The sequence below is a fragment of the Gastrolobium bilobum genome, unplaced genomic scaffold (genome assembly GCF_033153095.1).
Source record: "Gastrolobium bilobum isolate Gb01-03AN ecotype WA unplaced genomic scaffold, APGP_CSIRO_Gbil_v1 utg1929, whole genome shotgun sequence".
In the NCBI taxonomy this organism is placed as follows: domain Eukaryota; kingdom Viridiplantae; phylum Streptophyta; class Magnoliopsida; order Fabales; family Fabaceae; genus Gastrolobium; species Gastrolobium bilobum.
Window position 1 is genome coordinate 119461 of NW_026898961.1, and position 12041 is coordinate 131501.

The 12041-nt window shown below is 37.5% G+C and overlaps 1 protein-coding gene across 5 annotated transcripts in view; it reads left to right on the plus strand.

Moving 5' to 3' along the window:
- The first annotated feature begins 420 nt into the window (after nt 1-420).
- The window catches only part of LOC133285821 (ABC transporter I family member 11, chloroplastic), a 35466-nt gene continuing 23845 nt past the window's right edge, over nt 421-12041 (plus strand). For all 5 annotated transcript variants that reach the window (XM_061483109.1, XM_061483110.1, XM_061483112.1 and 2 more), the window contains exons 1-9: nt 421-580; nt 657-714; nt 994-1073; nt 1481-1532; nt 1648-1781; nt 3041-3155; nt 3304-3390; nt 3567-3615; nt 4878-4962. In XM_061483109.1, coding sequence (XP_061339093.1) covers nt 504-580; nt 657-714; nt 994-1073; nt 1481-1532; nt 1648-1781; nt 3041-3155; nt 3304-3390; nt 3567-3615; nt 4878-4962 — 737 coding nt within the window. In that variant the 5' untranslated portion in view covers nt 421-503. The remainder of the gene's footprint in view (nt 581-656; nt 715-993; nt 1074-1480; nt 1533-1647; nt 1782-3040; nt 3156-3303; nt 3391-3566; nt 3616-4877; nt 4963-12041) is intronic.

The window sequence follows — 12041 nt, forward strand, 5'->3', positions numbered from 1 at the left end:
ATTGTGACAACCAAGTTGTGTTACTATCAAGTGACTACCAATCAATTTTACCGTTAGATCGATTATATTGATCCAACGGTTATATTTTTTTCCATCTTGGTATGGTCATGATTCCCCAAATTTAATACGTTATATTCATTTTCACCTTTGTATGGTTATAATTTCTCATATTTAATGCTTTCACTTTAAATATATGGAATCATGACCATACAAAGATGGAAATAAAATATAATCGTTGGATCAACATAATCGATCTAACGGTGAAATTAATTGGTAGTCACTTGGTAGTAACACAACTTGGTTGTCATAATATCCATGACAGGGAAGGATAAAAAAAAAGAAAAAAAAAACTTATCTTGTATACGTAGGAAATAAAATTGTTAAAATATATGAGTTTTTTCCCCATAGCACTGGCCGAAAACGGAACGAAAGGGACAAGAATCCAGAACCCAGGTGTCATAACCTTACGACCCCGAATCTCGGGGCCCCTTGAGCCACCGTCTATGGCCACCTCTTTAAAACCACCGATTGGGTTGCGCTTCCTCAAACCACCACCGCTTTCCGCCGCAACCACCGTATCGTGTGTTCCTCAGTCGCATTTTGTGGTAAGCTAAATTCAGCGTCGCTATCCCTGACCTTCTTATTCGTGATTGCAGGTTCAAGTTTCCAACAACTCAGCTTCTCAGAATCAACTGCGCGTACTCCTCTTTCGAAGTACGCTCTTGTCGAGTTACGATAGCACCTTTATTTCGTTTGAGCAATAACCATCTCAACGATTGAAAGTAAAATTCTCTAAGTTCGAGCATCCGTTAACTTTTGATTTTTGATTATTTTGATTTCTTTTATAATGCATTCAACATGAAGATTAAGATTGAAGAGGTCTTGTTTCACACTTAACCACTTTCTTAATTCCTTTTCGTAGCTTATATATGCATTAATAGGGACATTGCAGGAATGCATGTATTGAAATACGTGTTATCTTTTTTTCTTTAGGTTAGAGATGTTAGCTATCAACCCCCCGGGACTCAGCTCAGACTTCTAAATTCAGTTAGTTTTTCACTTCCGGAAAAAAGGTACTTGTCTGTGTCTATAGTCATCATATTATTAACTTCAGGATGAGTTTGGGATGTGTAGATATCCTTGTAAGTTATAACTGATCTTGAATATGAATTTCCACAATAATGTATTTACCAAGTTTTTTTTTTCCCACCTTTCTTTAATCTTCACTTGCATGGTTGTATGTAATTTAAAAGAGGTAGAACTTCCTGTTAGGGGATTGGGTGAATCTTAGATCATCATTTGTAGCTAATAAGATATATGCGTCTTGCTAGTGTACCTCCTCGACTTCCCTCTTAAAATCACTTGAGCTAATTTCCTGGTAACACAATTTAACATATATTTGCTAGGCGTTTTACTTTTTCTAGAAAAGAAAAAGGATTTTTGTGTAATTGTAGGAGCTTATTTCTGTCAATTTCCACAGTTTTGGTCTAATTTTCGGACAGAGTGGAAGCGGAAAAACAACTCTCTTGCAGGTCTTTTTTTTTCCCCTTACTTTAGTGAATCTGGTTTCATGATCATTCATGTTACTTTCCTATTTGTATAATTATCATCACTCCTCCTCCAATAACCTCCCTTCTGTCCATTTAGCTTCTTGCAGGAATAAGCAAACCAACCTCTGGATCTATTTACACCCAAAAATATGGGAATGATGGAAGTCCTAGTGGATCTCCCGAGCCCTTGGTGTCAGAAAGGGTTGGTATTGTCTTCCAGTTTCCTGAGAGGTACAAATATAAACTAAGTGATGATAGCAAGAGATTTTGTTAATTTGTGACTTGTGTTTGTTTTAATCTTATGTTGTAAAACTTGAGCTGCATCAACTACATTGTTTCACTCGTTGGGATCCCTACAAATTTAATATGGCTCAATTCAAGAAGAATAGACATAAATACAGGAAGCAATACAGCATAGACATGGACGTTGTACAGACCAATTTCCCAAAAATAAGTCTGTACAGTGTCCACATGGAAGAGACTCGCACATAACATGATGACAATAATAACTCATATTATATATTACTTACATATCAACCAAGATGTTAAAATGAGTACCAAAATAATTTTTCATTGTATTGATGAATGAATATGCCTGTGGAGAATTTTGTTCAATTTCTGTTGATTATTTTGTGGATTTGGAAGGATCAAAGAGGGAAATGTTTTATGGAGAGTTACTGTTTATGCTTTGTCTTTGCTTTAAAACAAGTTTCTGTGTCTTTGTAATGAGAGAGGGTTGTTTTTCAATGTTTTTTTTTTTCGGTGTTTGACACATGGATTTTCTCTTAAAATTTCCTTTTCAAATTTGCAGAGGGAATAGAGAACCTTCCATTTATTTATTTTCTTTATTTCCTTTGTATTATGTCCTTGTCTAGTCTATTTTGGATAATTTCTTATTTTCCATATGTCTTGTCTTTCTATTTGCCTTTTTAAATGGTCGGTCAATTCATGAGGATCCAACCATTGTTGGATCTGGGGAGGGTCAGCTTTATGCAGGCTTATCCCTTTGCACAGAGTAGGACAAAAGGAAGAAACCTTACTGGCTCACCATCTTCTTTTTTCCTTTCGAATAATATTTCTTTTAATACAGAAAAATGTATTATATCATTGTCTGACATGTAAATGAGAATGTTACTCATATCTCTGTTTCAGCCACTTGTCCAAAAGGCAGCTTGACACCTTTGTAGGATTAGAGATAGAGCTTTTCATCGGTCATTAGTTTCTTTGTGGTCTTCGAAATCTTTTGAACTTTGAAGGATAATTCTATTGATCTTATTATCAAAATATTCATGGCAAAATACACTGTCTAAATGCTTTTTTATATGTCTCATGATACTAAATCAAATCTGTTTTTATCCTTTTGTCAGAGCGGTATGTTGTTGAATTGTCTAATTGTTTCCATTAGCAATTTGTAAATCTTGTCTGATCATTTTTCATTTGTATTGCATTTTTATTTCTGAAGTTCTAAACATATTGGTGTTGAAACCTAGGTATTTTGTGGCTGATAATGTGCTTGATGAGGTCACTTTTGGGTGGCCAAGGCAAAAGCATAGCTATCAATTAAGGGAGAATCTTGCTCTAGGGCTACAAAGGGCAATTAACTGGGTAGTTATGCCTCTGTATATTACAGAGTGTCTTCTTATACTATATATATTTTCAATATCATTTGTATGTTTATTTATACTCATTATATTATTTAACTAATTGATTTATATATTTCATATGCAATGTTCTTTCTTATTCATCACTCTAGGTTGGATTAAATGGAATACCATTGGATAAAAATCCTCACTCCCTCAGTGGTGGTTACAAACGTCGACTTGCTTTGGCAATACAATTAGTAAGATTTTTTTATTTTATTTTATTTTATATAGACATGCCTGCTTGTTATTGCTTCATGCCTTCACCTGATTGGTTCCTGAATAGGTGATGCAATCCCATTTACTAAATTTTGGCTGTCAGTCAACCAAGGACTAATTGGCTTAATTTATTTATTTATTTTAATGTATTTTTCAGGTGCAAATCCCTGATTTATTGATATTGGATGAGCCTCTTGCTGGACTTGGTATAGAAATGCAACCTGTGACTTTTTTATTCTGCTTTGCTGTTCGTCATTGCACTTGATGAACTTGCTGAATGAAAAGGCTTCAATTAAGGGTCTGTTTGTTTGTATTTTTTTAAGAAAAAAGCTCTTTTTCAATTAAAAAATACATTTTATTTTTAGTAAAGAACCAATTCAACCTAGAGCTTAAGCTCCTGGGTGAGGCTACATTAATGATTTTATATATCTCAACACGCCCCCTCACACGAGAGCCCATTGGGCTTGAAGAGTGGACAATGCACAGGCCCACCTACCTGTGAGAAGAAAGAAATTCCACTAGAAAGAAAGTGGGGGCGATGAGGATCGAACCCGGTACACCAAGGCTCTGATACCATGTTATCTGACCTCAAGCCAATAGTACTAAACAATTCAATATTACAAATCCTTATTATTAAATTCAAGTTTTTTTATGTGTGTTTTAGTGTGTTTTGCAGAAGCTAAAAGTAGTAGCTTCTAAAAATAATCTTTAAAAAATGTTATAAAAGAACTTTTTTAAAAGCTTAAACAAACGGACCCTAAATCTTACTAAAATCCAGCTTTTGCTTCAATTTTGAATTTTAAGAACATAAAAAAAATTTGTATATGCCATTGTTATTACTTATTAGGGTTCTTATAGTTTAGGAAATCTTATTATGTCTTGGCTTGTAGCCTTGTACTAATTGTACTAAACTAGCACTTGACTTACAATATTGGTATAAATAGTTGACAAGTTATTGTTTTGTATCATGTCATATATCATCACTCTAATAGTACTTTTTATCTTCTCTCTTTTACGTCAAATCTCGATAATTTTAACAGTAATAAATGAAGGCCAGTATTTCATTCGGAAAATTTTAAAGGGTTCGGAAGCCCCCTGCTTCTTTGTCATTTTGTTTTAACTATCATGTTCAATTACCTCTTCCTACCCAACGTATTGAATTCTGTATAAACCGTCTCTGCTATGATTTTCGTTGAGGACCATGACTTGTTATGCTTTTATTTTAATTTTTTACGAAGGAGTTCTAAAGAGTAGTGTGAGGCGGGGAGAAGAGGCTAGAATAGAGGCAAAGTAGCATCAGTAGAATCCGATCATGGGATCAAGTAATCCCCAAAAGGATTTGGTGCCACTTGAGCTAAGGCGTGGGGGCATGTTTAATAGTTACTTTAATTTGAAGGTTTTTTTTTTTTTTTTTTTGAACTAAAGTATATTTTTTTAAAGCTGTATCTAATACTTACCAACTGGTCAGATTGGAAAGCACGCGCAGATGTTGTGAAGCTTTTGAAGCATCTAAAAAAAGAATTAACTGTGCTTGTTGTCAGCCATGATTTGAGGTTGTTTCAAATTACTCTTAGTTTTAGATTATCTGACTTTTTAATCATAATGATTGTTCATTTCTTATTACATTCTACTTATCTGAGTTTGTCTTTTGCTTTAATTTATGATTTGTCCTCATATAGAAATTCTGTTGAAATATGAAAAAATGGTTTTTTTTGAATTGATACACACTGATAAGGGTATATATACAAGAGTAAAAAATAAAATAAAAATAAAATAGATAAGAATGACTCATTGCTGAGTCATCAGCCCTATCCTATCTAATCACTAATTAATAGGAAATAAAAGCGGAAAGATTCTAATCCTAATTTCCTACACTTCCCCTCAATATGGGAGGTAAATGTTGATCATTCCCAACTTGCCAATTAGGTCTTCAAAGGATGGTCGGTGTAGGCCATTAGTGAGGATATCTGCAGTTTGCCTTTTGGTCGGAATATACATCATACACACACTTCCATCATTTAATTTTTTTTTGATAAAGTGGCGATCAACCTCCACATGTTTTGTTCTGTCATGGTAAACTGGATTTTGAGCAATACTGACAGCAACCTTATTATAATACACTCTGACAGGTAGGGAAAAAGAGATCTTCAATTCCTCAAGGAGTTTTCTTAACTGAATTCTTTCACAAATATCATGGGCTAGAGCTCGAAATTCTACTTCTGCACTACTTCAGAAAACAACTATTTGTTTCTTACTTCTCCAGGTCACAAGATTTCCCTAAACATAGGTACAATATCCTGAAGTGGATCTTCGGTCCAAACAACTGTTTGTTTCTTACATGTCCAGGTCACAAGATTTCCCCAGACATAGGTACAATATCCTAAAGTGGATCTTCGGTCCAATGCAGAGCCAGCCCAATTTGCATTTGTATATATTTCAATCATCCTCTTTTGTCCCTTTTTAAAGAACAATCCTCGACCAGGGGTGTTTTTGAGGTACTTAAGGATTCTATAAATTGCACTCGGGTGTTTTTCCTTAGGAAAATGCATGAATTGACTAACCATGCTGACTGCAAATGCAATATCAGGTCGAGGGTAAGATTAGAAGATCAACTTCCCCACCAACCTCTGGTACTGCTCTCTACCAACTTCTTTCCCATCTTCGATTCCCGATTTAATATTGTGTTCAACTGGAGTCTCTGCTGGCTTGCATCCAAGCATTCTTGTCTCTTGCAACAGGGCTAGAATATATTTTTTCCGATAAGGAAATTCCTGCCTTACTACGAGCAACCTCCATGCCAAGAAAATATTTGAGAGATCCAAGATCTTTCAGTTCAACCTAGTCAGCTAAACACTTCTTCAAAGAGCTTATCTCCTCACAATCATTACCTGTGACAATTATGTCATCAATATAAACAATGAGAATAACAATTTTACCTCCGTCAAAGTGTTTAAAAAATAAAGTGTGATTAGTCTGAGCTTGGAGGAATCCTCTTCCCTTAACAACTTGAGTAAATTTCTCAAACCACTCTCTAGGGGATTGTTTAAGCCCATAGAGAGACTTTTTCAACTTACATGCTGAACCGTCTCCATTTTCAAAACCAGGCGGTGGATCCATATAAATTTCTTTATGTAAATCACCGTTCAAGAAGGCATTCTTTACATCTAATTGTAGCAAGGGCCAATCAAGGTTGGCAGCAAGTAATAGTAGAACTCGGATAGTGTTAAGCTTGGCAATTGGGTAAATTGTCTCCTGATAATCTATCCCATGAGTTTGAGTGAATCCCTTATCAACCAATAGGGTCTTATACTTGTTGATGCTGTTATCTGCATTGAATTTTATTGTGAACACCCACTTGCAACCTACTGTTTTCTTTCCCCTGGGTAATGCCACATGCTCTCAAGTTCCATTTTTTCTAAGTGCATCCATTTCTTCAAAGACAACCAACTTCCCAATTTGGATCATCAATGGCTTCTTGGATATTTTTTGGAATCTTTATACTATCCAAGACTGTGTTGAAGGCACGAAAACCGGGAGATAATGTGTCATAAAAGACATATTAAGAGATGGATATGAAGTACAAGACCTGGTTCCTTTCCTAAGAGCAATTGGCAAATGCAAATCCTCATAGGCATGTTGGGTTGAATCCAGATTGTTGGAACTAGAAGCCAAAGTGGAATCCTGACAGTGCAAAGAGTCTGGATTATTTACATTTTGAGGAGGCTGTCTCCGACTATAAACCAACAATTGTTTCTACTAATTATAGTCTCCACCTTTTTCCAATTGCTCATCTCCCCCTGTTTCCAATTGTGTTGAGGCCTGTGATAAGGGATGGATAAAGGAAGAGGTAACAATGGGGGAAGAGGTGACACTAAGAAGACTGAGAAAAAAAGATTGACTCTCAAAAAAAGTGACATCCATGGAGACAAAAACCTTTCGGAGAGATGGAGAATAACATTTATATCCTTTTGAGTGGGAGAGTATCCAATGAAGACACATTTGAGATTTAGGATCAAGTTTGGATCGTTGATGTGACAGAACATGGACAAACACAACACATCCGAACAATTTTGGAGGAAGAGAATATATAGAACTAAGAGATGGATAGTTCTTTAAAAGACATGATAGTGGGGACTGAAACTGAAGGACACGGGAAGGCATTCAGTTGACAAGGTAGGTGGCAGTTGGAATGGCTTCCCCCCACAAATATTTAGGGACACTCATAGTGAACATAAGAGCACGACCAACTTCAAGAGTGTGCCTATTCTTTCTCTTTGCTACCCCATTCTGTTGAGGAGTATCAGGACATGAACTCTGATGGAGGATGCCTTGATGAGACAAGTATTCACCAAGGATTTTTATGGAGGTGCCAACCAAATTGGTTTTGAACCATGGCATGAATTTTTTTGAAAACTTGGATAGTATCAGACTTTTCTTTGAGAAGAAAGACCCAACACAATGGTCATCAATGAATGTTGCAAACCATATCGAGCTAGAAATATTTTTTATACAAGATGGACCCATATATCACTGTGAACAAGAGTAAAAGGAGATGATTCTTTATATTACCTCATAGGATAGGATACGTGAGAGTTTTTTGCTAACTAACAGATGTCACAAGAAAAGACACTGGGTTTTTTTTATGGATAAAGAGATTTGGTAATAATTTTTGAAGGTAATTGAAATTTGGGTGCCCAACAAAGAAATGATCATTTTTAGCAAAAGTTGCTTGATTCTCCACACGATCAGATCCCTAAAAAATGTAGAGTCCTCTTTCTTCTTTAGCATAGCTAATTGTCCTATCTGATTCCTATTCCTGAAAAACACAACCATGCACCAAAATTTTTGCAACACAACTAAGCTTTGTTGTCAGCTCACTAACAGAAATGAGATTGTAATACTAAATTAGGAACATGTAGGACAAAATTTAACACAATCTTCTCGGAGAGTTTAATTGACCCTTTCCCTGCAACTTGAGAAAAACTTCCATTTGCTATTTTGACCCGAGAATTCCCATTGCATGGATTATTGGAACAAAACAATGTTGGGATTACTTGTCATGTGATCCGAGGCCCCAGAGTCAAGTATCCAACGAATACTACCATCAACATGAAGCGCAGTACCTTGTTTAGCCATAAGGCTAGATGGCACACTGGGTTGAGGGCTTATAGATATTGCTGTAGAGCTGGTGGAGGAAGAAATCATGCAAGCTTCCCTTTGCACGTTGGCAAGGTCATCTCCCGGAACAACAGTAGGAGGTTGGTAGTTACACTTGAAAAGAATGAATGTATTGTATTGTATTGTATTGTGTTGTGAATAATGCTGTACAAGAGTCCTCTATTTAAAGAGGTTAAATGACCTAATGGGCTAAGCCCAAATAACCTTCTAGAATAATAAACTAATAATAATAAAACTAATATTATTTCTAACACTCCCCCTCAAGCTGGTGCGTATATATCATAAGCACCCAGCTTGTTACATATATGATCTATTCGGGGACCTCTAAGAGCTTTGGTGAAAACATCTGCAAGTTAATCACTGGAATTGACAAATGCTGTCTCGATCTCGCCTGACTGAATCTTCTCTCTAACAAAGTGACAGTCAATTTCTATATGTTTAGTCCTCTCATGAAAGACTGGGTTAGAGGATATGTGCAATGCGGCTTGATTGTCACAAATAAGTTTCATGGGCCGTTGTTCACAGAGATGTAATTCCTTAAGCAATTGCTTTAGCTAGATGAGCTCACAGGTCGCATTTTCCATGGCCCGATATTCTGCCTCTGCACTTGATCTGGCAGCCACAGTTTGCTTCTTACTCTTCCAAGAGATCAAATTTCCTCCGAGGAGAACACAATACCCGGAGGTGGATCGTCTGTCTGAAGGAGAACCTGCCCAGTCAGCATCTGAATAGCTAGAAACTTCTGCACTCCCCTTATTAGTGTATAATAAACCTCTTCCTGGTGCTTTTTTGATATATCGAAGAATCCTGATAACTGCATCCCAATGAGAGTCACAAGGAGAGTCAAGGAATTGACTTGCCACACTAACTGAAAAAGAGATGTCTGGTCTTGTCACAGTAAGATAGTTCAACTTTCCAACTAGTCGGCGGTAACGACCAGGGTCTGCCAATGGCTCCCCCTGTCCAGGCAATAACTTAATATTAGGATCCATAGGTGTATCAATGGGTTTACACCCTAACATACCAGTCTCATCTAAGATATCCAGTGCATATTTCCTCTGACAAATGGAAATGCCCTTCCTAGACTGTGCTACTTCGATTCCTAAGAAATATCAAAGTCTGTCAAGATCTTTGGTCTGAAACTGATTGAATAAGTACTTACTTCTTTAACTGATCAATCCCAGCTTGATCGCTGCCAGTAATAATGATGTCATCAACATAGACCAGGAGATAGATGCACTGGCTAGAAGAGCTATGCCGATAGAAGACAGAATGATCCGCTTGACTTCGGGTTAAACCGAAGGATTGAACAACGGAACTGAAGCGACTAAACCAGGCCCGAGGAGACTGCTTCAGGCCATATAAAGATTTACGAAGCTTGCATACCATGCCAGAACTCTCCCCCTGAGCAACAAAACCTGGTGGTTGCTCCATATATACTTCCTCTTGCAAGTGACCATGTAAGAATGCATTTTTGATATCAAGTTGTAGAAGAGGCCATTGATGAATGGCAGCAAGTGCAAGATATAGGCGAACAGATGCCATCTTGGCAACAGGAGAAAAAGTATCCCCATAGTCAAGACCAAATATCTGAGTGTATCCCTTGGCCACCAAACGAGCTTTGAGGCGATCAATAGTGCCATCAGGACCAACTTTGACAGTGAATACCCATTGACAACCGACAACTGACTTTCCAGGAGTAGCATGAACAAGATCCCATGTGCCATTGGAGTGAAGTGCTTGCATTTCATCAATCATTGCTTGACACCAACCCGGATGAGAGAGTGCTTCACCTGTGGTTTTAGGAATAGAAATAGACGAAATACTAGAAACAAAAGTAAAATGTGGTGAAGAAAGTCTGTCATAACTCAAGAAACTATAGAGTGGATCGAATACCTTTGCGAAGGGCAATGGGAGTAGTCTCTGATGGAGGATCCGGAGGGGAAGAGTCGACAGCAGCAGTCGGTGAGTCAGTAAGGGTCAAATCTGCTGGAGGCGCAGGCTGACGACGCTGATAGGTGAGAAAAGGACGGTCCTCAGGGATGGAGGCAAGGGGTTGCTCCCCTGGGATAGAGTCTCCTGCAACTGGTAAAGACAAATCAAGACAAAGAACAGGAAGAACTTGATCAACTTGTGTTATCTGAGATGGGATAGAATGAAAAGGTTGTTGATCAAGGAAAGTGACATCAGCCGAGACAATATAACGCTTGAGATCAGGAGAGTAGCAACGATACCCATTTTGAAAACGAGTATATCCAAGAAAAATATACTTGAAGGCTTTGGATGTTAATTTATCTTTTCCTGGAGTAAGATCATGAACAAAGCAGGTACATCCAAATACATGTGGAGGTAGAGGATAGGAAGGTGCTCCTGAAAATAAAACACTATGAGGAACTTCGTTATTGAGCACGGAAGAGAGCATGCGATTGATGAGAAAGCAAGAGGTGAGTATAACATCTGCCCAAAAACGAAGTGGAACATTCATATGAATTAGTAGGGTACGAGCAGTTTCAACCAGATGTCGATTCTTACGTTCGGCCACTCCATTTTGTTGTGGAGTGTGTGGACAAGTGGTCTGGTGTAACGTCCCACGTTTCTCCAAAAAATTAGAAAACTCAAGAGACACATATTCTTTTGCATTATCACTGTGCAAAATTTGAATAGAAGCACCAGATTGAGTATTTATCTCAACACAAATTTTTTGATAAATTGAAAATAATTCAGAACGTTTTTTCATTAAATAAACCCAAGTGCAACGAGAGAAATCATCAATAAAGGTGACAAAATACTGAAAACCCAAAACAGACGTTGTTCGACTCGGACCCCAAATATCAGAATGAACAATAGAAAAAGGAGCATCAGCTCTTTTATTGACTCTATTAGCAAAGGAGGAGCGAGTGTGTTTTCCTTGCTGACAAGAATGACAATTTAAAGACTTAAGATTGGATATAAAGGGAACCATATGCTGAAGCTTGGAGAGGTTGGATGACCCAGACGGCTGTGAATTAGCTCAGGAGACTCTGTGAGAGAACAGGCTACTGGAGAAGGTGGTGCAATCAGATAGTAGAGACCTCGTGACTCAACGCCTGCTCCAATCGTCTTCCCCGTACCCGAATCCTGCATAGAAAAGGATTGTTTAGAGAAGGTAATAGTACATGAAAGAGAATGAATCAACTGGCTAACAGAGATTAAATTAAAAGGAATGCCAGGTATATAATAAACAGAACTCAAAGTTAAAAGGGGAGTTGGGTTGGCTTCCCCAATTCCACGAGCAGGAGCCTTAGTGACAGGGGGTAGGTTATTAGAATAAGAAAGTGAGGTGAAGAGATCTTTATTACCACAAAGATGATGAGTAGCACCTGAGTCTATTATCCAGGGTCCAAGAGATGATTGATAAAAACAAGCAACATGATTACCAGTGTCTTGAGTAGGATGCTGAGAAGAAACCTTCTTG